The 27,782-nt window shown below is 37.7% G+C and overlaps 1 protein-coding gene across 2 annotated transcripts; it reads left to right on the top strand.

Annotated features, from left to right (window-relative positions):
* Positions 1 to 2,779: 2,779 nt before the first annotated feature.
* On the top strand, positions 2,780 to 27,782 carry LOC107808761 (AP-2 complex subunit mu-like). Of its 2 annotated transcripts, none has more exons than XM_075219233.1 (13): positions 2,780 to 3,061; positions 15,785 to 15,962; positions 17,579 to 17,669; positions 20,134 to 20,228; positions 20,439 to 20,531; positions 20,621 to 20,669; positions 20,740 to 20,878; positions 22,706 to 22,822; positions 23,883 to 23,973; positions 24,074 to 24,216; positions 26,124 to 26,238; positions 27,306 to 27,350; positions 27,428 to 27,782. In XM_075219233.1, the coding sequence occupies exons 1-13, from the start codon at positions 2,979 to 2,981 to the stop codon at positions 27,506 to 27,508; spliced, it is 1,320 nt and encodes a 439-aa protein (XP_075075334.1). In that variant the 5' UTR covers positions 2,780 to 2,978; the 3' UTR covers positions 27,509 to 27,782. The 2 variants fall into 2 exon arrangements, with proteins under 2 accessions (XP_075075334.1, XP_075075335.1); XM_075219234.1 differs by having other exon boundaries at positions 2,785 to 3,061; positions 20,442 to 20,531.

Here is a 27,782-nt window from a genome sequence, read left to right as displayed (position 1 = left end):
TTTAAAACTATTTGCTGTCATCATTTATTGGGCTGAATGCCATATTTGGGCTTCGTGCCAACTATTTGAACCCTTTGGGCTTTTATTTGATATTTCCTCATTGTTTTGGTTTATTACTTGAACTCAGTCATGTTATTTTTTACTATTTTACTACTCATCCATTTTTACTCAGATTTTAAGACTTAAATGATATTTTAAATGATGTTTTGGGCTGAGAAATACTATTTTACTAATGCCGGAGGGGCTTGTGATGATTTTCGGACTGAGTAAGGCCGATGGCCTAATTGTGAGGATACACTGGCACTGATATGAGGCCGAGGGCTTGAGATACATATATACGCCACGAGGTGGCTTGATTGATATAAGGTAGAGGGCCTATATGTGATGCCACGAGATGGCTTGTTATTGCGCTTGGGCCGTAAGGGGCCCCTCCCGGAGTCCGTACATCCCCAGTGAGCGCGGGTACCCATTGTGATGTGATATATAGCCCGAAGAGCTGATATTGTACTATGTGATAGCCCGAGGGACTGGTATTGTTCTGAGATATTGCCCGAGGGGCGGAGTTGTTGACATTGTGCCCGAGAGACGAACTTTTATATGTTTATCTTTCATATTTACTTGTCATTTTACCTATTAAACTATGATATTTGTGCCCGAGAGGCGGATTTCTGTGCTTATCTGCACTAACTGTTTTTGGCATTCATTTGCGTAACTGTTGGAAAAGTCATTTTCAAAGAAGTTTAAACTGAGCCAAAAATATTCTAAAGAGATTTTACAGCTTCACTGCTTTCTTACTGGTTTGAATTGCTTCTATACAACATCTTGGTATGCTTTACGTGATTTCTTGCCTTCAATCTTTATTTACATTTGTTACTCACTGAGTTGGAGTACTCACTTTACTCGTGCACCTTGTGTGCAGATTTAGGTATTTATACACCTGGTAGCGGGTTTTGGCTGATCGGAGGCAGAGTCATCGGAGTTTAGCAAGGTAGCTGCCGACGTTCACAACACTGCTTCTCTCTCTCTCTCTCTCTCTCTCTCTCTCTCCATTTCATTAGTCTGTATTTGTATACTTCAGACTTTTAGTTGTATTTATACCCTAGTAGATGCTCGTGACTTGTGACACCCCGATTAGGGCTATGTCGGGTGTACTTCCGCATTGTTATGGATATTTTCAGCAGTTTAGTATTTTTAATCATGTTTAAACTATCTTTATGTTGAATAACTGTTTTGAAAAGTGAATTGGGTATAATTGGCTAGCTTTGTCTTCATGAGAGGCGCCATCACGACCGGGTTCAGGGTTAGGGTCATGTCACATGCGCTACTTTCTATTCAAAGCTCAATATAATCTTACCTTCTTGTTTAATAATATCATCTCTATTGTGCCCGGAAACCCTGCTTTCGAAATTACCATTTATGATATTTTATCTCAATCTCAAGGCTAAATATCATATTTTTATCTAATTCATCTATTATCTCAAGATCAATTAATTCACTTATCTATAAATCACGTATAAATTCAACTGTACCATTTTACGGATAAACACTATTAAATAAACATTATTAATTAATGTTTGACATTGATATAAAATATTAGTTTAAGGATAGGTACACCAAAACCAAACCGACTATAAAAATATTTATTTAAAACTTTATTATTGTACACATATATGCATATTTTTATATAATGTTTTTAAAATTTCATGGTAGATATTTAATCGTTTGCACTCTTAGTTGGTAGTCTAGTTCTTTAGCATTATAATAATCAAATTTTGCCTTTACATTTTAGTTTGATGGTAGTTTTATTTTGCTAAGTCCGATAATTTATTTTTTGTTAAAAATAACTTGTCTTTGATTGAGGTTCAAATTACTCATCACTATTTAATTCAATTATATATTATCAATATATCTTGATAAATGCTATTTTTTTTTAAAACTTGGTTTGATAGTGTTGCGTTGGAATATAGTCGGCAGAATATGTGCATGGCAAATGTCTCATATTTAAGGGGGGAAAACCCGACAAAAAAAATCGAAATAACCGAAAAATTAACTAAAACGACATAAACCGAACCTATAAAAAACGAGTTAACTAGTTTGGTTTAATTTTACTATTTGAAAATTCGACTTAATTGGTTTGATTTTTTTAGAGGAAAATTGATCCAAACCGAATCATGAACACCCCTAATCAATAACACCATTGCACTAAAGTATAAAATAACGTACTAGTGTATGTTTAGAAGAAACTAAATACTATTACCGTTCAAAATATTAGTGCTTTTGACTCACAAAGAAAAATGTAACAATAGCTACTAATTTATTTTTTTAAGAATAAAACTACACTTACAAATTCATTAATGGGAACGTGTAAAAAGCGGTGAAGAATAGTCTAATTAAAAATTCTTTTAATTAAGGATGTTAATAAATTGTAAGCTTTATGGTGAAAATTCTAAAAAGTTGTTAAAAATACTACTAGTTGGGAATTTCTTTTTCTATTATAAGATATACAGTAAAGTATATAAAATTAAACAGAACTAATATCAAGTAGTGGAATTTCTTAAAGGAAAAAGGTCAAAAGTTATTCTTATACTATTTGAAATTGCTCAAATTTACAACTCACTATACTTTGGTTCTTTTTATACGATTACATTAGCAAAATGTTTATGTTTGCCCTTGTCATTTCCGGAGCTCCACCTAAAATGAATTGCTCAATTTCGAATAGTGATTTGATAAATTTGACCTTTTACCTCTCCTAATAAATTAATTTTAAACCAGGTCAGACGAAAAGCACGTGCCGTCGTCTTCATTTCGTTGAAATTAGAAAATACCGAAGGCGGCGATTTAAGCTGGTCCAACTGGCGACATTTCTCTCCTACCTAAGCATTTCAATAGTAATATCTAATTGTTCTTCCTACATTTTTATTCAGAAGAATTAGATCTGAGTTGGTCGAAGCTTCTAGATCCCTTTTGGTGTAGCAGCCATGCCTGTGGCAGCTTCAGCTGTATACTTCCTTAATCTCCGCGGCGATGTCCTTATCAACCGCCTCTACCGTGACGATGTCGGGTATGTCCCCCCAGTTTCCCACGAATCAGTGTATTGGATAATTCTATATATAATTCTGATATCATTTACTGATTTTCTGAACTTGGAGAAGCAGTTACTGATTTCTGTGTTGTATTGTAAAAAATTGATGTCTGAACTTAGAGATCGATGTTGGATCTTAGTAAAAAAAATAAAATACCATTACACCACCACTACTTTGTAGCAATGTATTGAGATTTTGTGTGAATATCTATTTACATGTGCATGTGTTTGGAACTTTCTAAAATGGTACTCCAGTTGTACTAATTTATGTGATAGTATTTGACTGGCACAAAGTTTTAGAAGGAAAAAAGACTTGAAAGTTATAGTCCAAAGCAAGTCATAGACATTTATGTGACTGAATCATCTCATTAGAGGTTAATGAGAAATTTAAAGTTACATTGGTTCTAGATATAGCGATGTGTATGTATATATATTGCGGAAGCCTAATATATAGGGAGTGACTAAATCACAACTACTATAACTAAAGGTAACAACAACAACAATAACAACAAGAAGAAACCCACTTTAATCCCATAAGTGAGGTCTGGGAAGGGTAGTGTGCACGCAGACCTTACCCCTACCCTATAAAGGTAGAGAGGCTATTTCCGATAGACCCTCGACTCAAGGAACAGTAAAAACAAAAGCAACAAGCAATAGCAGCAGCATTGTAATAGAGTAGCGGAAGCGAATGACATAGCAAGTAATAAAGAATCAGGAATAAGAGAATACAAGAATAGTACTAGTACTACTGGTAAGCCTAAGAGAAACTCACAACTACCTATCAAACTACCACCTTAATCCCGACCTCCACACCTTCACAGAGGTCACTCCCACCTTATCCCTAATAACTTTATTCCAAATCTTGTCTTTTATGGTTTGTCCGAACATCCATTTCAACATACAACAACAAGAACGACAACCCAGTAAAATCCCACCAGTGGGGTCTGGGGAGGGTAGAATGTACGCAGACCTTACCCCTACCCCGGAGGGGATAGAGAGGCTGTTTCCGGGAGACCCTCGGCTCAGAGACAATAGATCTGTGACAATAAAACCCGAAAAATAATATCAGCAATGTGAGAGACAACAAATAAATGGAAAAACAGTAACACAAATATTATGCAAAAGTGTGAAACACAACATAAATCGCTAGCAGGGCTAGACAAAACACTATCATACTCGTCGGTATAAAGAGGGAAACCGTGACAAAGGGGAAAACCGCTCGACTACCCTTAACCTACAACCTTAATGCTCGACCTCCACACCTTCCTATCAAGAGCCATGTCCTCGGAAATCTGGAGCCACGCCATGTCCTGTCTGATCACCTCGGCCCAATACTTCTTAGGCCGCCCTCTGTCTTTTCTCGTACCAGCCAAAGCCAACCGCTCACACCTCCTAACCGGGGCATCTATGCTTCTCCTCTGCACGTGTCCGAACCATCTAAGCCGCGCTTCCCGCATCTTGTCGTCCACCGGAGCTACGCCCACCGGAGCTACGCCCACCCTCTCCCGAATATCTTTATTCCTAATCTTATCCAGCCTAGTGTGCCCACACATCTATCTCAACATACTCATTTCTGCTCCTTTCATTTTCTAGATATGTGAATTCTTGACTGGCCAACACTCAACCCCATACAACATGGTCGGTCTAACCACCGCTCTATAGAACTTACCTATGAGTTTCGGTGGCACATTCTTGTCAGACAGAACTCTAGATGCTAACCTCCATTTCATCCACCCCACCCCAATACGGTGCGTAACATCCCCGTCGATCTCCCCATCACTCTGGATAATTGACCCTAAGTACTTAAGACTTTCTCTCTTGAGGATGACCTGTGACTCAAGCCTGACTTCCGCATCCGCCTCCCCCGTCACGTCGCTGAACTTACATTCCACATATTCCGTCTTAGTCCTACTCAACTTGAAACCTTTAGACTCCAGGGGCCTGCCTCCATACCTCCAGTCTCCCATTAATGCCGCATCGCGTCTCCTTTTAATCAGAACTATATCATCAGCGAACAACATACACCATGGATATGGTGTGTCAGTGCATCCAGCGCCAAGGCAAATAAGAACGGGTTGAGCGCAGATCCTTGGTGTAACCACATAACCACTGTATGATGGAGCTATGACTCGGGTTAGGACTGTGGGAGGTGACTCAGAGCCTTTTCCGGTTGTTATGTGGTTACACCAAGGATCTGCGCTCAGCCCGTTCTTATTTGCCCTGGCGCTGGATGCACTAACACACCATATCCAAGGAGAGGTGCCATGGTGTATGTTGTTCGCTGATAATATAATTCTGATTGATGAGACGCGATGTGGCGTTAATGGGAGACTGGAGGTATGGAAGCAGGCCCCTGGAGTCTAAAGGTTTCAAGTTGAGTAGGACTAAGACGGAATATGTGGAATGTAAGTTCAGCGACGTGACGGGGGAGGCGGATGCGGAAGTCAGGCTTGAGTCACAGGTCATCCTCAAGAGAGAAAGTTTTAAGTACTTAAGGTCAATTATCCAATGTGATGGGGAGATCGACGCGTATTGGGGTGGGGTGGATGAAATGGATCCATCTAAACATTTTAAGCTATTTTCATCTTCTGGAAATGGGACTTCTTGATGGGCCAACAATGAGCTCCATACAATATAGTTGGTCTAACCACCACTCTATAGAACTTGCCCTTAAGTCTATGTGACACATTCTTATCACACAAACCCCCTAGTGTTATCAAAGGAGCGCATAAAGTGCACTTAAGCCCTGAAGCGAGACTCAAAATATGTTGAGCGCTTCACCTCGCTTAGCGGGCACTTCGGTGTTATCATCAAGGCTCTAAGGTATATTTTTCCTTACCAATGAGCACAATCACGAAGAGGCGACCCTAAACGATTGATATTTCACTTTAGCGTAAATTTTCTTCAATTTATATGTCCATGGTAAAGGGCACAATCACTACAGTCTTTCTTTCTTGGTAAAGGGCGGGAGTCGGGTCAAGGGGTAAGGCAACAAAATTTAGGGGATGTAGTGGTGTACCAGAGAAGGGGCCGGGTGAGCGACATGGAGGAAGGGAGTTCGGCGGGGGGGGGGGAGGGAAAGGGGGACATCGTTGCTTATGGAAGTTAAGATCCTTTCATGGAATGTGAGGGGCATGAATGACCCAAACAAAAGGGCCATCCTCAAAGTGGGAGTTAGAGAGTGGGGTGCCAATCTAGTTTGTTTCCAGGAGATGAAAATATAAGTTTTGTCAGATGCGATTGTGAGGAGTGTCTGGGGAGGTAGTTGGGTAAAATATGATTGAGTTCCAGCAGTGGGAAGTGCAGAGGGCATTATTCTTATGTGGGATGATAGAAGTTTTGAGGTAAAGGAGGTTAAGAAGGGTTTTTTTCTCTAGCAACCCTAGTTAAAGATGGGGCGAGTGGAGTGGAGTGGGGGTTTGGGGGAGCGTACGGTCCGGTGGGAGAAGGGACCAAGGCGCCTTTCTGGGAGGAATTGGCGAATGTCATGGGGGATTGGGACATTCCATGGGTCCTAGGGGGAGATTTCAACACTATTAGATTTCCGGAGGAGAGATTAGGATGTAATCTGATCTCGAGGGTCATGGAGGAGTTTTCTGACTTTATTAATGATCACTTTCTCATTGATCTTCCTATGTTAGGGGAAAGATTCACTTGGGCCAGGGCGGAGGAGTCAAATTCAAGGTCTAGACTTGATAGATTTATGATTTCGACATCCTGGGACGAGCTGGTTCCACATGCACTTCAGTTTCCTTTACCAAGGCTGACTTCGGATCATATGCCAATTATGCTAGATGGTTGCAGAGGGAGAGGGGTGCGTGCTCTTTTCCGGTTCGAAAACTTGTGGTTGAAAGTGCCAGGTTTTTGCGACAAAGTGAGAGAGTGGTGGACAAGCTACATCGTAATAGGAACACCTTCATTCCGTCTTTGTAAGAAACTAAAGCTGCTCAAAGAAGACATCATTAGGTGGAATAAGGAGGTCTTTGGGAGGGTAGAGGTTAGAATGAGGGAGCTCATGCATGAATAGGGGGAATTAGAGAGAGGGGAAGGGGCGAGGGTGTTAGAAGATGCCGAGAAAGTGAGATTGGGGGAGGTCAAGAGGTTAATAGTCGATTTAGCAATAGCTCAGGAGACTAGTTGGCAGCAAAAATCGAGGGTACTCTGGTTAAAGGAGGGGGATTCAAACACTAAGTTTTTCCATAGGGTTGCGGTCTCAAATCGAAGGAGAAACTACATTACTTCTTTAGATGTGGATGGGGTGAGGGTTGAGGGAGATCAGGAGGTAAAAGAGGCGATAGTGGGGTTTCATGAGAATTTGTACAAAGAAGAAGAAAGCTGGAGGCCTACCCTGGGCGGGCTAGATTTCAGTCACATAGGGGAGGGAGACAGTGAATGGCTAGAGATGGGTTTCGATGAGGAGGAGGTTCACAATGCTGTATCAAGTTGTGCTGGTGATAAGGCACCCGGGCCTGATGGTTTCTCGATGGCTTTCTTCTAGATATGTTGGGATACCATTAAGGGGGAGTTGTTGGAAACTATTGAATACTTCCACGAGAATGGTGTTTTCGAGCGAAGTATCAATGCTTCTTTTATTACCATTGTGCCTAAAAAAGAAGGCTCATCCTCTATCAGAGATTACAAGCCTATTAGTCTTGTAGGGAGCATTTACAAGATTATATCTAAAGTGCTATCCAACAGACTAAAGAAGGTCCTTGATGTGACTGTCTTGTCATCCCAGAACGCGTTTGTGGAAGGTAGGCAGATCCTGGATGCCGCTTTGGTGGCGAATGAAGTTGTGGACTCCAGAAGGAAAAATAGAGAACCTAGAGTACTATGCAAGCTGGATCTTGAGAAGGCATTTGACCATGTCAATTGGGATTTTTTGGATTTCATCATGATGCGGATGAGTTTTGGGGCAAGATGGAGGGGATGAATCAAGTTCTGCATTTCCTCAGTCAGATTCTCAGTCCTGGTAAATGGTAGCCCGTACGGTTTCTTTGGCAGCTCCAGGGGACTCAGACAAGGCGATCCCCTATCCCCAATGCTATTCATTCTAGTGATGGATGCTCTGAGCAGAATGATGAATCGTGCAACGGCAGGTGGTTTTTTGATAGGATTCTCAGCTCCAATTGGAGCTATCAGCGACCGAAGAGTATCTCATTTGCTTTTTGCCGATGACACTCTGGTTTTCTGTGATGCCAATATGGATCAATTGACAAACTTGAAGCAGATACTACAGTGGTTCCAGATTGTATCGGACTCAAAATCAACCTCGGCAAGTGCGAGATTTTCCTGGTGGGTGAGGTTGCTAATATCGATGCTCTGTCCTATGTTCTCGGTTGCAAGGTGGGCTCCCTTCCCACTACTTACCTGGGACTTCCCTTAGGATCCTCGTACAAAGATACTGCAGTTTGGACTCTAGTAATCGAAAGAGTGGAGAAAAGATTAGCAGGCTGGCGGAAAAGGTACTTGTCAAAAGGAGGTAAGGAAGTGCTCATTAAGAGCACTTTATCGAGTATCCCCACCTACTACTTGTCGTTGTTGCAAGCCCCTGCAAACATCATAGAAAAACTGGAGCGACTACAAAGGAACTTTCTCTGGGACGCGGCAGATGGCACTAGAAAGTTTCATCTAGTGAATTGGGAGACAGTAACCACCCCAAAGAAGTGGGGTGGACTTGGAGTAAAAGACCTCAGGATATTTAACAGAGCATTGCTAGGAAAGTGGATGTGGAGATTCGGGGTAGAAGAAAACGCTCTATGGAGAGAGGTAGTAGTAGAAAAGTACGATTCCACAGTAGGGGGTTGGAGGACCAAGGCAATCACAGCGCCTTTCTGATGCGGCATGTGGAGGAGCATTATGAAGAATTGGGAAGCATTCAATGCAAACATAACTTGCAGGACGGGCGATGGAAGGAGAATAAGCTTTTGGAATCAAAGGTGGTGCGGAGAGAATACTCTGAGGGCCTCTTTCCCTAACGTCTTCAGTGTCTCAAACCAGAAGGAAATGACAGTTCAACAGATTTGCAAGGAGCATGAAGGGGTGGTAGTGTGGGACCTATCTTTTAGAAGGAACATGCAAGATTGGGAGATCGAGGAACTCCAAGACCTGTTGGCACTACTATACTGGCAAGGCACGTACCACCAATCTAGTGATTCTTGGAGATGGGGGTTGCGTGCCGATGGTTTGTTCACCGTCAAGTCTTTCTACCAGAGTTTGCTGGTGAGGAGGGAGGCCACTTTTCCTTACTCATCGATATGGATCCCTAAAGAGCCCACAAAGGTATGTTTTTTTGCATGGTTAGCAACGACGGGTGTGATCTTGACAGCAGAAAATCTCCGCAAGCGAGGAATTACACTTGTGAGTTGGTGCTACATGTGCAAAAACGCAGGGGAAGAAGTGGATCATCTTTTGTTGCACTGCCGTGTCTCCTCGGCCTTGTGGAGGGTTATATTACATCTTTTTGGTGTCCAATGGGTGATGCCAAGCACTGTTAAGGAAATGCTACAGAGCTGGGCAGGTCTACGCAGGCGAAGAAAACAAAAGGCGTGGAAGTTCGCACCGCTAGCTCTCATGTGGATAGTTTGGAGGGAGCGAAATAGGAGAGTTTTTGAAGGAATAGAATCACCTTTTTCAAATATTAATAATAGTCTTTTATCTTTCCTTGCTTATTGGTGTACTCATATAGCCCCCACTTGTGTGGATCTTTGGGCGTCTTTTGTAGAGAATCATGTTCTGACGTAAATTCTCTACTTTTCTGTATAACTCTGTTAAAAGGGAATTTTCCCTTTCTATTGGATTAATACAATTTACCTTATCAAAAAAAAAACATGTCCATATATTTGGTATTCATGCTTATAGATATTAGTCTTGGACTACACATACAGATTTGTTGGTTTTCTCCATTTGCGCCCTTCTTCATTAATGCCCATGCTTTATTTTCGCCTTACGCTTAAAGCACCAACAGATCTTAGAGTTTTTTTGAGCTTTCCGCCTTTGATAACACTGAAGTCCCCAAAGCTAGCCTCCATTTCATCTTTCCCGCTCCAATGCAATGAGTAACATTGTCGTCAATCTCCCCGTTGCCTTGGATTATAGACCCAAGATACTTGAAACTATCTAGTTTGGGATGAGTATATCTAAAGTTAGCTATAAATAGTAAATGAGACAATAATAAAAAGAATATCAGAAATTTACGAGGTTCGGCAAAATTTAATTTTCTGCTGTATCCTCAGACACAATCAACTCAAACTTTATTTCACTCCAAAAATACAAGAGAGAAAGAAGACTCCAATGCCTTAGAAGATTCAAATGCTTTAAAAGATGAGAAGGCACGTGAAAAGTATTGTTAGAAGGGAAATTGCCTCAATAATCTAACATTACATAGAGTGTGATCATGCAATGTAAATGCATGAAAAATGCATCTACCAATTTCTTTCTAAAAAAGAGGCTACTTGTCAAATTTAACAGTAAATATTTATTTATATACACACACACATACTATACATTTTAATTTTTCCCTACATGACAAATTTTCATTGTTTCTTCAACTTCAATCTTCAAAGTTTAACAATGTTGATCAAGTTCAAACAATGTTGAAATTTGATCATAGTACTACTTTCATTAGCATATCGGTAGGATTGTTTGTAGTCCAAATTTTATGCACCATGACTCCACCTTCTTTTATAATGTCTCGTACAAAGTGATACTGAACATCATTGTGCTTCGTCCTTGCATGATAAACTTGGTTCTTTGCTAATTAGATAACTCTTTGACTATTACAAAATATTATTTTAATACTTTCTTGTCCAATACCAAGCTCTCTAAGCAACCCTTGAAGTCAAATTGCCTCCTTCACAGCCTCTGTAGTTGCCATGTACTCTGCTTCAGTGGTAGACAAAGCAACGGTTGACTACAAAATAGATTTCCAACTAACTAGTGTATTTGCAAATGTAAAACATAACCAATAGTTGATCCATGTTTGTCCACATCACCCGCATAATTTGAATCACAATATCCAACAAGATACTGACTATCTTCCTACTAAAAATCCAACATCTACAATATTAAGTATTACGAATATAGCGTAGAATCCATTTCAGAGCTTGCCAATGCTCCTCTCCTGGATTACGTATATACCTACTTACAACTCTGACAACATGTGAAATATCAGATCTTGTGCAAACCATTGCATACATCAAACTACCAACAACATTCACATATGATACTCTTGACATATACTCTCGTTCAACTTTATTCTCCGGTGACATAGCGGCACTAAGCTTAAAGTGAGGAGCTAGTGGAGTTCTAAACGACTTTATGTTCTCATTCATGCCAAAATGATCTATTACCCTCTTCAAATATTCTTTCGAGATAAACAGAGTTACTTTGAATGTCTATCTCTTTTTATGTCCATGCCAAGAATTTTTTTTGCCTCACCCAAATCCATCATCTCAAACTCCACTCTTAGTTGAATCTTCAACTTCTCAATTTCCTCGTGACTTTTGGAAGCTATCAACATGACATCAACGTATAGGAGAAGATATATGAATGATCCGTCTTCAAGCTTGCGCAGATATACACAATGATCATATTTTCTTCTTTTGTGCCTCTGCCGCAACATAAACTTGTCAAATCATTTGTACCATTATCTAGAAGATTGTTTCAAATCGTACAACGATTTTTCAAGTTTGCACACCATATTTTCCTTACCAGTAAATTCGAATTCTTCTAGCTGAGTCATATAGATTTCCTCTTCCGTGTCTCTATGTAAAAATGCAGTTTTTACATCCAACTGAACTAGTTCCAAATTCAACTGTGCTACCAAAGCCAACAAAACTCTAATGGAGAAGTATTTCACGACCGGAGAAAATACCTCATTATAATCTATTCTCTCCTTTTGAGCGTATATTTTGGTCACCAATCTTGCTTTGTAACAAACATCTTCTTGGTTAGGAAATCTTTCTCTTTGCAAATACGCATTTGCACCCAATTGCTTTCTTGTCCTTCGGGAGATTGCCAATTTTCATGTGTGATTCTGATGAAGGGACCACATTTCTTAATTTATGCCAATCCTCCACTTAACTTCTTCTGAACTTTGGACTGCATCTTTTTAAGTGGTAGGAATACCATCAGCTACAATTGAGGCTACACAAGCCACCATATCCATGAGTCGAGCAGGTTTTCTTATTGTTCTTTTTGGCTTGTTGGTTGCTATTGATTCAAGTTGTTGTTGAGGTTCCTGAGTTGGAATCTCCTGCTCAACTAGCTATTCTTCCATTGGAAAATCTTCTGTTGTTTCCTCGTTTTCTCCATATGTTGGGAAAATTAGATTTCCCTCGAACTCCATCTGCTTTGAAGCACCATCAGTTTGTTTGACATCTTCAACTGTTACCTTATTTGTTATGGCAGATCCATCAAAAGTAACATCTCTACTTAATATAATTTTTCTTGTCTTTAGACACCATAAGTGGTATCCTTTGACTCTAGAAGTAATCCCTATAAATATAGCTTTCTTTGCTCTCAGATCCAATTTTGACTCTTTCACATGATAATATGCAATTAAATCAATTACATACAAAAAACTATAATCTTAAGCTGGTTTTCCATACCGTTTTTTAAATGGTGTCTTGCCACCAATAGCTGCAGATGGTAGACGATTAATGAGGTGGCATGTATATGTTATTGCTTAAGCTTAGAATTCTTTGCCCAAGCCAACATTGGACGACATACACCGAACCTTCTCTAGTAAGGTCCGGTTCATGTGTTCTGCCACTCCATTCTGTTGTGGTGTATTTCTGACGGTGAAGTTCTCGACAAAACCATCATCTTCACAAATCTTATTGAAAAGATCATTTTTGTGTTCTCCACCATGTCTGGGCAAAGATACCTGATCTTTCTACCTATTTGAGACTTTGAGTCTCTATCATTGCCTTCCATTTGAGAAAAATTTCTAATACCTCATCTTTAGTTTCACTCTATACATCCACACTCTCTGGGAAAAGTCGTCAATAAAGGTTATAAAATAGTGTTCCCAAACATCATAGCGAACATAATCCAAATACCTTTAGTAATATGGCTAGTTGTTTCAAATTTAACCCTTGTGTTAAATTTGACAAGATTCCATATGAACTAGAGTGAACATTTGGAAGCCTTTTTTTTAGAAAGAAATTGGTAGACGCATTTTTCATGCATTACATTGCATGATCACACTCTATGTGATGTCATGCATGACATTATTGAGGTCATTTCCCTTCTATAAATAGCAAGAGTTTTGTTCATTTGAGAAAATACCTCTCACTTGCCTTATCATCTTCTAAGGCATTTGAGTCTTCTTTCTCTCTTGTTGTATTTCACTTGTATTTTTGGAGTGAAATAAAGTTTGAGTTGATTGTGTCCCGAGGACTAGGCGGAAAATTAAATTTTGTCGAACCTCATAAATTTCTGGAGACAAGAAAAATGAATAGTCCATATCGGGTGTCAGTAATACGTCGTTAACATCTTCACACATGACAAGAATTATATCAAATGCGAAATTTGCAGTAGGATTTTTTGACGGGGCAGGACATTTTGGTGTGTGACAAGCTGAGGTTCTTGATGTCCTTTTCCAACAAGGGCTAGATATTGCCATAGAAGAAAACAAACCAGACAATATATGAGAAGAATATTGGAAGATTATCAACCATGTTGTGTGTGGTACCAGTCGATCTTACCTTGCAAGAGAACAGAAGTATCCATACACGAAGAAAATTTCTGCAAGTCAAAATAAACTTTACATGAAAAAAAGACTGTTACGCTTTATATATATTCCCGGTACTACAATGAATGATCATATCACCAACTTTAATAAGTTGGCGACAAATTTGCAGAATATGGACGTGACTTTTAGTGATGGAGATATATTGTTAAGTTCGATGAGTACGAGTGCCTCGAAACTATTCTACTTTATGGGAATGATGAAATCTCTCAAAAAAGTTTGTTCTGCCTTGTACAACTATGGACAAAGAAAGAGAGAAAATAAAAATGTGGAGAAGGAGAAGCATTGGCCGAGAGAGGTCGTTCTCAAAACCAGATGAGAACGAAGAAAGGAAGATCTAAGTCAAGATCCAAATCCAGCAAAGATGAATGCGCCTTTTGCCAAGGAAAGGGGCACCGGAAGAAAGACTGTCCAAAGTTGAAAACAAGGCCAAACCTAACAATGGGAAGATGGTCATGGATTCAAATGTAGCTGATTGTGACGATTCTGATTTCTCTCTAGTTAGAACATAGCCAACCAAACCATTATGGCTGATGGACTCAACTTGTAGCTATCATATGTGTTCCAAATAGGACTGGTTCGTTGATTTTCAAGAAGGAGAACGTGGAGTTATTTACACCACAAATAATAATTCTCTTACCGAATATGGTATTGGTTCAATCCGATTAAAAGATCATGATGGCTTGATCAGAACATTAACAAATGTTCGATTCGTACTGGATTTGAAGAAAATTCTCATTTCTTGAAGAGTCAAATAGGTTTAAAGCTGTTGCAAAAAATGGGATGATGAGAATATGCTCCGGTGCACTAGTGGTAATGAAGGGAATTTGGAGAAACAATAACATGTACCAGTATCACGATAGTACAATTATTGGGACAACGACAATGACATCAGTGATGACAATAAGGCAGAAGCAACCAGGCTATGGCACATGCACTAGGGATATGTTGGAGGAAAATCCTAGAAAATTTTATCAGATCAAGGATTGCTAAAAAGAGTAAAGACTTACAATTTGGAGTTTTATGAGCATTGTGTCAAGGAGAAACATACAAGGTGTTGCGGAAGCCATATCTTAAGATAGCTAATAAATAGTAAATGAGAAAATAATAAAAAGAACACCAGAAATTTACGAGGCTCTGCAAAATTTAATTTTCTGCCTACTTCTTGGACATAATCAACTCAAACATTATTTCACTTCAAAAATACAAGAGAGAATGAAGATTCAAATGCTTTAAAAGATGAGAAGGCACGTGAAAAGTATTGTTAGAAGGGAAATTGCCTCAATAATCTAACATTACATAGAGTGTGATCATGCAATGTAAATGCATGAAAAATGCATCTACCAATTTCTTTCTAAAAAAGAGGCTACTTGTCAAATTTAACAGTAAATATTTATTTATATACACACACACATACTATATTTGAACTCATCGCCTCAAAGTAGTAGTTCCGCATTGATAAATAACTTTTACTTGCTCCATCTTTCTCGTTACCATTTTAATTACTGATAATTATGTTTGTGCAATAACCATAGTATCTTGTCTTTACTTCTACCATAGTATCTTTTCTTCAGCTTTGATACCATAGTGAAATGTGTGATCATCTCATCTAAAAGCTTACGTTGTGAGAGAACACACTTTTATTTACTTAATTATGCTTTCAACATGCTCCCTCACGTGTGGGCTTAATTCTTTATTACGAGCCAAGCACTTGAAAATTCTTTTTTTGTGGGTGACGGTGAGACTCGAACACAGGACCTTTGCCTGCTCTGATACCATGTTGAAGTGTGTGACCATCTCATCTAAAAGCTTACACTATTAGCAAGACACTTTTATTTACTTAATTATATATTCAACATGTCCATCATGATCCTGTCAAAAATAAAGAAGTCAACTGCAATATAAGCATGATGTTCTCATTAAACTGTGAGCTTTGATTTAAGCAGGGGTAATATGGTAGATGCCTTCCGGATGCATATAATGCAGACAAAAGAGCTTGGGACATGTCCTGTCAGGCAGATTGGAGGCTGCTCTTTCTTCTATATGAGAATCAACAATGTATATATTGTGATTGTAGTTAGCAGCAATGCAAATGTCGCATGTGCATTCAAGTTTGTTGTTGAGGTAACCTCACCCTCTAAATAATTATGCTTTGTAAGATATTAGGTACTTGCATAGTTTTTGAAGATTTGATCTCTGGAATTGATGTTTTACTTCTTTTCATATAAGCTTTCAAAATCATTTTGCGTAAATGCAGGGGTACATTTTTGCTATGTGAACATCAGGATGTTTATATTTGATAGCAGCATTTTGTTGGATAAATATCTGGAGTAATTTTTTCCTTGACTACTTGCTTTATTTCTGTAGGCTTGTACTACCTTTCTTTCCACATTCTATTGTAGCAGTAAATAAGAGCTTATAATAGCCTCTAATTGTATTAAAAGAAACCATTTGCATTATTGGGCCGAGGGTCTTCCGGAAATCTCTCTACCTTTACAAGGTAGAGGTAAGATCTGCGTACATACTACCCTCCCCAAACTCCACTTGTGGGACTACACCGGGTATGTTGTTGTTAAACTATTTGCACATTATAAATTTTTCTATTTATATAAATAGAATTAGGCCCATCGTCCCAACTTTCCTGAAATATATACATTTTCAACCAAAGAGTGGCCATACAGTTAATGAAGTGTGTGAAAATTATGAGAAACTAGGTTCAAATCCCAACAGGAACAAAACACACTAGTTGATATCTTCTTATCTGCTTAAGCCAAGTGTAGGTCGGGAGAGTTACCTGGTACCTACAATAGTGAGAAGTAACCGGTATTCTTGAATGATGGTGAGCACAAGCTGGCCCTAATACCACCATTATAAAAAATATCATACATTTTCAACTCTCAAGAGAATCATGCATCTAATTTCATATGAAATAGAGAAGGGGAGCATAATGTTATAAGGGGTCGTTTGGTAGGATGCATAAGAATAATGCTGAATAGGGTGTATTAGTAATGCTGGTATTAGTTATGCTGACATATTTCTTATCTATTGTTTGGTTTGATGTATTAAAGCATTGCACAATTTCTATAAGAATTGTTTGTTTACAAAAATGCCCTCAAAACCAGTCCACCACTCTAACTTTTTAAAAGAAACATATGTTGAAAATGTTTTTATATGAAAAAGTTTTAAAAAAATTATTTGATTTGTTTACCTATATTGTAATATAGAACTAAATATTTATTTATAAAAAAGAAAATATGCTAAAGTATTTATTTATTTACTAGGGAATAATTTTATTTTTCACAATTTGGATTATTTAAACTTGCATTAATATAATAACAAGCATATTTTAATAAAGCATAAATTTTGAAGGACAATTTTGTCTTTAACTAAGCTAATGCATGCATTAAAATCCATTGCATTGCTAATACCATGGTTTTCTATGCATTAGTTATGCATATGATAATACCAAATAGGATGTATAACTAATGCTTGCATAACTAATGCATAGGTTCAAAATGTCTACCAAGCAAGGTATTATTAATACACAAATGCATCCTACCAAATGACCCCTAAGTGTTTTAATAGCCTAAATATGTGTTGTTCTTGTCATTGTTACAACTCTTTCTTTTTTATAAGTGGTATAATGAATGTGCTATAGTTTGTAGGTACTGGAATTGAATTCCGGTGTATTCTAGTTGTCTTTACTCCTTTTGACAACTTTCTCTTTGATTTTCATGTAGGCTGTTGCACTATTCAAATCTTATTTCGGTGGTGCTTTTGATGAAGATGCCATTCGTAATAACTTTGTTTTAATCTATGAGCTTTTGGATGGTAAGCCATCTGGATATTAATTAATTTTTTATATTTTATCTAAAAGTTTGATCAAGGAAAGCCTTTCCGTATTACTTATCACTTATGAGGAAAAGAATCCTCTGTAATAATTGTGATATACATATTTTTTATTTTCTGTTAGCTAATTGCAAGTGATGTTGATTTCTCATGTGGGATTGTTCCCCCCCTTTACCCACTTCGTTATGTTTGAGAGGAAAGGCTGTATTATTACTGGATAGAGTTCTGCTATGAGGATACATGGAAAGCAAATTAAAGGTGAGGCCAATTTGGATACCTAGCCCTCCTCTTCAAGTAAATGCTGGCTACTTGGTGGTTTTTAACACAAATTAAAGGTGAGGATAAGTGGATTACATACACTCTAGCAAGGAGCTATTGTTTTAATGGTTACCATTTGTTTGCTTGAACATGGGGTTTGTATGTTTATACTGCTACAAAGGAGAGATACCGAAGAGAAAGCAGTGGTTTAGGGGGCATGTGTTTGATCGGGTGCTTGACCGTTGGGAGAAAAGAAGAGAAAAGGGAAGAAGAAAATCTACCCAAAGAAGGTCAAAAAGGGTATGTGCTGGAGGACGCCCGGGCAGAGGGTCTTGATATTGTTGGTAGTCGATAGGAGGAGGAGGAAGAAGAAGATGATGAAGAGATGTAAAAACGAAGAACCTTTCCCTACTAAGACAGCATGGAACTAGAACCTTCACAGCAATGCCCCTAAGCCCAGTTGTTACTCCTCTTTTTATAGGGGAGTGACAATTTAGGGTGTGTTTGGTACGAAGGAAAACATTTTCCGGAAAATATTTTTTAATTTTCCCATGTTTGGTTGGATTAAATGTTTTGGAAAATATTCTACTTATCAACTCATTTTCCTCCAATGTTTTTCCAAACTCTTTTTCAACCTTCTCCACCTTATTCCTCATGCCCACCAACCCACCCTCACCCACCCCACCACCAAACCACCCAGCCCCCTTCCCCCGACCACACCCCACCCACCCCAACCTCGCCCACCACCCACCCTAAATAGAACTATTATTAAGAGCACTTTCTTTTCATGTTATAGATAGAGTACTTTTTTTTATTTCAACAAAATGAGTATATTCTTTTCATGTAGTAAAAGTAAATTTTTTCATTTCAACAAAATGAGTACTTTTTTTTCATGATGTAGAAAAAGTAGTTTCTTTCATTTTAACAAAACGAGTACTTTCTTTTTATGATGTACAAAAAGTAGTTTCTTTCATTTCAACAAACTAAGTTTTTCCAACAAAGCGAAATTCTTTTATTTCAACAAACTAAGTATTTTCTTTTCCTGAAATTGAAAGACTATTTTTTTTTTCCAACAAAGCGAATTTCTTTTATTTCAACAAACTAAGTATTTTCTTTTCCTGAAATTGAAAGACTATTTTTTTTCCAACAAAATGAGTGCCTTCTTTTCATGATGTCGAAAAAGTATTTTCTTTCATTTCAACAAAAAGAGTACTTTCTTTTCGTGTTGTAGTAAAAGTTGTCTTTCATTTCAACAAACTAAGTATTTTCTTTCCTGATGTAGCAAACTGAGTATTTTCTTTTCATAATGTAGAAAAAGTATTTTCTTTCCTTCAACAAAATGAGTAATTTCCTTTCATGTTGTAGAAAGATACTTTCTTTTTCAACAAAATAAAGTACTTTCGTTTAGTTATCAAGCTCAAATTTTAACGTTGTTCTTGTGTGAAAAAATAAAGTAGCACATTAGTTCCTTGGGTTTGTGCGAATTTTAAAAAGAATAATTAAATTCTTGAAGAAAATAGAGTTCGGGAAAGGGGGGGGGGGGACAGGAAACATGGAGATTTTGGGAAAGATGGGTTAAGGAGAGTAGCATAAAAAATTATTATCCTAAAAATAGGTTATACTCTCTAATCAAACACTAGAAAATATTTCCGGAAATTTTTTTCCTCTCACCATTCAAACAAAGGAAAATAAGTGATAAAACCACTCATTTTCCGGGAAAACATTTTCTAGGAAAACATTTTCCTTCATACCAAACACACCCTTAGTCTTTTGCCTCAAATCTGGCAGGCAGATTGCAATCCCAACTCAGATGACAATGCACAAATCTGGATCTTTATAAGAAGAAAACAAATTCAGATAGAATTATCCAATTTGGTCTAATTTCGAATGGTACCCAAGGGCGGATTAATTCTGTCTTTGCCTAACCAGAGGCTAATCTGGTATAAGAAATGAGCCCTTACCATTCTTATTTGTTCCACTCATGCACATCTTAAGACTTCTTTTATCTGTTCTTTGTTTATTTGGAGTCTGACAACAAATGCCAACCGTCTATGGAAAGCTAATTACTTATATCTGCATAAATCTGATAATCATTTGTCATAAGCCACAAAGTTTAATGTTCAGATACTTTCATATACCTATCTAATGTGTTTATAAATTGATTTTCCTTAATTTGTATATATTACAGAGATAATGGACTTTGGTTACCCTCAAAATCTTTCACCTGAAATCTTGAAGCTCTATATTACTCAGGAAGGGGTTCGCTCACCCTTTTCATCTAAGGTTAGTTGTCTTTCTACTTGCTGTCGTAGCATCAGTATAACAGTTTAGAGTATTTTATCTCTTTGATTTTGCTAAAAAAAAAATACATTGATGAGATACCCCCCAACACAACAAAAAAAGGGGTACATAAGAGAGTGATATAGCAAAGAGAAATATTTATTATTATACGGATAACGCTATTGATTTCTTCTTCTCATGCACAAAACACAGCAGCCTTTAGATAAGCCAGTTCCAAATGCAACATTACAAGTCACGGGTGCTGTTGGTTGGCGCAGGGAGGGTCTTGTTTATAAGAAGAATGAGGTTGTTTTCTCTGTTTGCTTCTTGAGTATTTTCTTTTGTTCTCTTGTCTGCTCGATTTCTGAAATTAATTAGGTTTATATGTTTGACAGGTGTTTCTGGATATCGTGGAAAGTGTTAATCTGCTTATGTCTTCAAAAGGTATAAAGGTCTTGTGTGTCTTGTTGGATGATTTTTTGTTTTCAGTTTTACACTAACATGACAATTATAGGTAGTGTGCTCCGTTGTGATGTAACTGGGAAAGTTCTCATGAAATGCTTCCTTTCTGGAATGCCTGATTTGAAGTTGGGGCTAAATGATAAAATTGGCCTTGAGAAAGAGTCACAGCTTAAATCCCGTCCAACTAAGAGGTAGCTTCTGAATACTTGTGTCTCACTCACAGAAATTATGTCTGCGGAATTTGCTTCTTGAGCTACTTGTTTCAGTAGGGTTCACTTAAGTAGTTTTCAAATTAGGTTACTGTGTACACTTTCCATTGGTTTTGTGAAGAAAGTTGAAGATTTTAATTCGTCAGAAACTAGATTTCCTCAAAAAGGAAATAACAAATTGACGTATTTTTTTCTCATTGAATCTAATTGGAACATCAATATTATGCTCAATAAGGAAACAGGGATGGGTTGTTCAAGAGAATTAAAATGAATTTTCTGGATGTGGAAGGTTCATGAAACTTTCCCACTGACGCTAGTTTTTTTTTGGGCTAAAGGTTAAGATTTTATTAATTAATTACCAAGAAGTACATATAAGAGTACGTCAGAAGAGAGGTCTTCCTTCGATATATTGAGGAATTCAACCGATCCAACAAAGAGGCTATGTTAGATACAACATTCTTCTTACACCAATAAAGACTCTTGGAACATCTAGATTTTACATGTGCAATGTCATCGATCTTATTATTACAAAATCTATTTTTCGTTTCTAGCCAAGTATTCCAGAAAATGCAAGTAGCTGCATTCCGATAGTGCTTGCTTCCCCAAGCAAATGGCTGTGCATACCAGCTGCATAAAGTAAGTTTTATACTTCCTGAAGAAGCCCATTGGACGCCAGAAATGCTCAGGAACACCGACCAAATTTTCCTGGTAAAACTGCAGTGGAGAAGTAGATGATTCATTGATTCATTAGCCTCTTCATCTAGAAAGCATCTATTGCACAGATTACATCATTAAAACAAAGCATCTATTGCACATAGGGAGACCCCTTTTCTGTAGATTATCCTAGGTTAAACAAGCTTCATGAGTGACTTCCAGATTATTTTCCCATGCATCATGAGTGACTTCCAAATTATCTTCCATGGCCAACAAGTTCATGGATTCTAGCCATTTTTCTTCAACGGGCTTTATGACATGCCTTGACAGTAAATTTGCCATCTTACTTAACCTTCCACAACAAAGAATCACCGCCTGATCATCAAGAGAAACAGGTTCCAGCTTTTGAATTAAGTCATTTAAGCAATCAAACTCCTAGTCATACAAGTTCCTTCCTAAATGAATGTTGCATCCCCCTATGGAATAGCAATCATCCATAGAAATGATTGCATAAAGATCTGGAAATTTCTCCACTAGAGGAGTGTCGTCCAGCCACCTATCTGACCCTGTTTAACATTGCGTCTGATGATAAATGTTAATTGTGAGACCAAAAGACGGATCTTTAGGTGATGTATACATTATGTGGCCTATACTGGATGTTATGGGATGATCTGGAATATCTAAAGAAAAATCATACATGCTTCTTATACCATTAATGAAATGTAAAGTTTTAATATATTTATTTCACCATGCCTAAGGTACAAAACATACAGATGGTAATAGTAATTGCCTAAGAAGTTGGCCAGGGACCATAAATAAGATTTACCTGATGACATAATCTGAAAGTAACAGAACATCGGTTTCTAGTGCTTCCAAGCATGTTTTCGTACTTTCAAAATGTTTATCTTCGATGTGCCATATCAGTTACCTCTGTAACTAAAACAGTAAAATATGCCCTTAAATGTTGGACAAAAGAGCACAACGTAGTACTTCAGTTCTTCCATTTTCTGCAGAGTTCAAGGCTTACTTTCTAGTCTCTTCAAACATGTTAGTATGTAGCTTTCTCAGTTTGGCCTTCATGTTAGTTTCAGCCGCTATATGGTACCATTTTGTGTTGCTTACCAGCATGATGCATTACTCTGCTTCTCTGTGCAGTGGAAAAAGTATTGAGCTCGATGATGTTACTTTCCACCAATGTGTAAATTTGACAAGATTCAATTCAGAAAAGACTGTCAGCTTCGTACCACCAGATGGTGAATTTGAACTGATGAAGTAAGTTCATACTTATTTCTGTACATGGTTGTTTTTAGGCTCTGTTTTTATTATCTTCTCAAGATGGAAGGCGGAGTCTGTGGCTCTTCATTTATCCTTGTAGAACAATGCTAAATATCCTTGGATATTTTGCTGATGTCACAGTGAGTGATGATTTACCTTTAACATCTTAATATCAAGTTTGAGTAAGCATTAGAAATTATCGACTTTTGAGTATTTGTCCTTTGAATTTTTATGCAATAGCGGGGTTGGAAGTTTACTACAATCAGGTGGAATCACAGAGTATTCTGATCATGCTTCCGAGATATCGAGTTTCTGCTTCCTCGTTCCATCTGCGCATTCTATTTCCCTTCTCCAGACATCTCGATCTTTATTTTAATTCTACCAAAGATGATCATTTGTACACCATTATTCACAAGTTTTTACAATTTTAAATCTAAACTACGTTGTGCTCTTTTGTCCGTGAAATACTTTACATAAAGAATTGAACATAACCATTACCAAATTAATAGGAAAGCAAAACTAATATGTACATATAATATTTAATTGCCCCTGTAATCGGTTTTCTAAATTTTCGTAAATTGGAATTTGTACATCTTATTCTATATAAAGATAATTGTGATGCTTCCTATTTTGTTGAACAGAATGTCCCAATAAATCAAAAGTATCTAGTTTCACCTCCTTTTATTGATGAAATTTTTATATGTTTCCACTTATAAGTGATAATGTGTATGTTCCACACTCTAAAGGAAATTTAATAGTTTATATATTGAAAGCTTGAATAGTCTTAAGGTTACTCCGCCTGAAACTATTGAACGAATTCGGAAATCTAAATTTTCTAGTGTCATCTGTAATGTAATGGAGCAAGTCCTAATGTTTGTGAAATATATATATGTGTGTGTGTGTTTCATTGCTCGGATGTGTTGAAGTTTTGTAGCCCAAATATTGGCCACTTGGTTTAATAAAAATGGCAGTTAATTTTATACACATATACAGGCATACCTTTCCATGCGAGTGCCTGGATATGTAATTTTACAAATTCTTTTTTTTTTCTCCACAGGTACCGGATTACTGAAGGAGTAAATCTTCCTTTCCGTGTATTGCCAACAATCAAGGAATTAGGTCGTACACGAATGGAAGTGAATGTTAAGGTTTGTCGCTCTTGTTTCAATATAGAATGGAATTCAATTTGAAACATTGTGTCATGTTGATATTATTTATAATTTGCTAATAGGATTTATGTTTTTTCAGGTTAAGAGTGTGTTTGGTGCGAAAATGTTTGCTCTTGGAGTTGTCATTAAAATTCCGGTGCCAAAGCAAACTGCAAAAGCAAGCTTCCAGGTGACATCAGGGAGAGCAAAGTACAATCCATCCATTGACAGTTTGGTCTGGAAGTGAGTACGCTAGTGATTTTATCTTGTTTGGCATAATCCTAAAGCTCTATTGGACATTATTCTTAAAGACAATGATACACTTTATGCATTAGGACCTCAGCTGCATGTGAATTGAACTTCTAATATCTACTCATTGGCTTAGCAAATCCTTATATATTATTTGGATTTGATTTAGTAATTAAGTATTTGATTGAAATGCAGCCTTGCTTGATTGGGATTTGATGATACCCTGCCTCTTTATCAGTTACAAAAAATTAAAACGTAGAATAAATGGAGGGTATATTGAAGTGCCTTATGGCCCTTATATCCATAATCCAATGTCAGGATAAGACATCTGCTTGCTTTCTACCATATACAACAATAACGTACCCAGTGTAATCTCACAAGTGGAGTCTGTGGAGGGTAGTGTGTACGCAGACCTTACCCCTACCTTGTGCAGGTAGAGAGGCTGTTTCATATAGACCCTCGTCTCGGCATTATAAATGAGGGACGACTCCTTTTACCATACATCAGATGTTATAGATGGACACCTGCTTGCTTAAATGCTTGAATGAGTGGACTAAATTTTAGCACTTCCTTCGGTTCCTATAGATGATCTATAGATGCCTTAGCCTTAACTTTTACTAATTGAGCTGGTGCTTACGTAGTCGCAGCCAATTTCACTATCTGAATCGTACTCAACAGCCAGCAGATTTGTAATCCCATCAGTAAATCTCTCATAGACCAAGGCAGAGATTCGGACTCAGCTATCATGTGGTCCATTATCAAGATGATGTATAAAATGCAATTTTTAAAATCTCTTTCATCCCTTCACTTGCGAGCCCTTTCTTTTCTCTATTTTTTTTTTACTATGACATTTGCTGTCATTAGTCAATGAACAAAGATATTTTCTGTCCAATTTTATAAATGTTTTTCTCAAAAAATCTGTTGAAATTTTTTCACCATATTGTTGTTACAAGAGGGGTTGCCCTGATGGTAAGCAACCTCCACTTCCAACCAAGAGGTTGTGAGTTCGAGTCTCCCCAAGAGCAAGGTGGGAAGTTCTTGGAGGGAAGGATGCCGGGGGTCTATTTGGAAACAGCTTCTCTAACCCAAGGTAGGGGTAAGGTCTGCATATACACTACCCTCCCCAACACCCCACTAAGTGGGATTATACTGGGTTGTTGTTGTTGTTGTTGTTGTTGTTGTTGTTGTTGTTGTTGTTGTTGTATTCTTGTTACTAAACTGACAGCGTTATAAAAGAGAAGAATGCGTGCTTCAGAGTGATCCATTTTGTTCAAACTGGAGACAATTGAAATCTTTTGTCCGTGGATGGAAATGTTTAGCTTAGAGTGTGCCGTGCAGTATGTCGTGCAGTTATGTGTTATTTATGTCTGCAAGTGCATGATTGCTCGCTCGAAGATTCTTTCCTTTCAACAAGTAGAATTGCATACACTTCATCTAAGCAAATTTATTTATGCTTGAAAGTAAAAAAACAGATTTTCTCTACCTTGTGTCTTCTAAACGGAATATTGTCCCTAGTTCTTCAAGGTATCATAATCCAGTAAAAGGTGGATTGTTGATCAGTTCTTGCGTTTATATAGTAGCGAGTAGCTTAATTGCTCATTTTGTGTGACAAATTTGTTTTTCTTTTTCCTTTTCCCTTTCAGTTTCTCCCTTTTATCGTTTGTATTGTAATGTATACCTAATTTCAGTTTCTCGATCGTACAATGGCAGAGATATGGAGTACATGCAAATGTTCTCTTCCATTTTGCCACTGATCCAAGATATTATTGTGAACACTATTTACTTGTGCGTTGACTGTTTTATGTATTCTTTAAAAGGATACCAACTATACTTTCTACCTTCATCTGCAATAAATTTAGTTTCTAGTGGATCGAATCTTCAATATGGGTTTCTTGTTGCAGGATCAGAAAATTTCCTGGTCAAACTGAGTCAACATTGAGTGCTGAAGTGGAATTGATTTCAACAATAGCAGAGAAGAAGTCCTGGACTAGGCCACCAATTCAGATGGAATTCCAGGTGCCTGATGTTTTCTTTATGGTGGGGGGTTGGGGGGGGGATTCACTTGGTTGATGATGGGATGTATTCCTCGCATCAATGGTTGTCGTTTTTGGAGAGCAGGGGGCCTGAAAGTATAAGAATTTTGGAATTAGATGCAAATGGCCTTGCCTAATGCTTTAAAAACATTTTCATAGAACAATTAAGAGTATAAGACTGCTATTAAATGTTGTACATTATCATAGTCACTATAATTGCTACTGGATACTTTCTTGTGACAAAAGTTGGAGGATTTTGGGTATCTAGCCTTGTGGAAATGTTATACTAGCCAAGCTTACTGGCTGATTGGAGGAGAGTACCTTCACTTGGTAAGAAGGGAAGGGAAAATAAATGAAGGAAATGGTGAGCTAATTTCATTTTATTTCTTTGTTTGGATTGAAAAGATAGTGGGAGGGAAGAAAAATGTAGAAGCTTTTCGTCTCATTAACCAAGTTGGACAAAGAGAAATTTGACATTGTTCTACATTTAATTTTCTTCTAGTTGCTCTTTGCTAGAAAGATAAATGTTGTACCTTACTTTTTCTTTCCGTTTTTTTCATCTTCCAATCGAGGGTGAGTAAATTATTACGAATAGAAGTGGTAGTGCAGTTTGATTCATTATTAAGAGGTAGCTTTATGGGCACTCATGTCTTTTCTGACCAAAATCAGCATAACAATAAGAAAATGTAGCCCTCAGGGCCTAGCTCAAGTGGCAAAGGGTGGTGGATTTGTGTCTTAGGTCACAGGTTCAAGCCTCCACACCATGCAAAGCAAAGCCTGGTATTTAAGTGGAGAAGGGTAGAGGGGCGGGCCCATTATCCACCGAGTTTCGAAGGCTGCGGTTGGTCCAAAGGATCGGCCCCAGACGGATTTCTCAGTTATCAAAAAAAATAAATAAGAAAATGTAGGTTTGTATAGCAGGATCTGATTCACAGTCAGTTGTGGCACTGATTAGGATTATTTAACCTCTGAAATTTGTTGGGTTTCTATATTTCTGCCATGGTTAAACTATTGGTTGCAGATGAATGACTCATTCCTTATTCATTGCAGGTTCCCATGTTTACAGCGTCTGGATTGCGAGTACGTTTCCTCAAGGTATGCTTGCCAAACTTGCAATTAACTTGGGATTTTTTTTGGGTTGAGATGCCGCTTCACCTGGTGACTGTCTGCAGGTATGGGAAAAGAGTGGTTACAACACAGTTGAATGGGTTCGCTATATCACAAAAGCTGGCTCTTACGAGATTAGGTGCTGAATAAAATAGGTAAGCTGATCTAGTTTATCGGATCAGAATTATGGAAGTCCAAGGCATAGTGGCACCGTTTTGCTATGCTGGAAATGCAACTTATGCATCTATTATGAGGGCTTTTAAACACGGTTTGTCTATAGTATATTTGGTGTTTGAAATTTATTATTTTGTTGTACAGGTTAGTACTTTACGAGGACTAAGAAAAGGTTTCGTTTCCATTCTATTTGTATATTTGACATATGCTCCCTTAAGAAAATATTTCTTTTCCTCTTTTGATCAA

The sequence above is a fragment of the Nicotiana tabacum genome, chromosome 8 (genome assembly GCF_000715075.1).
Source record: "Nicotiana tabacum cultivar K326 chromosome 8, ASM71507v2, whole genome shotgun sequence".
Lineage (NCBI taxonomy): Eukaryota > Viridiplantae > Streptophyta > Magnoliopsida > Solanales > Solanaceae > Nicotiana > Nicotiana tabacum.
This window is presented reverse-complemented; position numbering and strand designations above follow the sequence as displayed.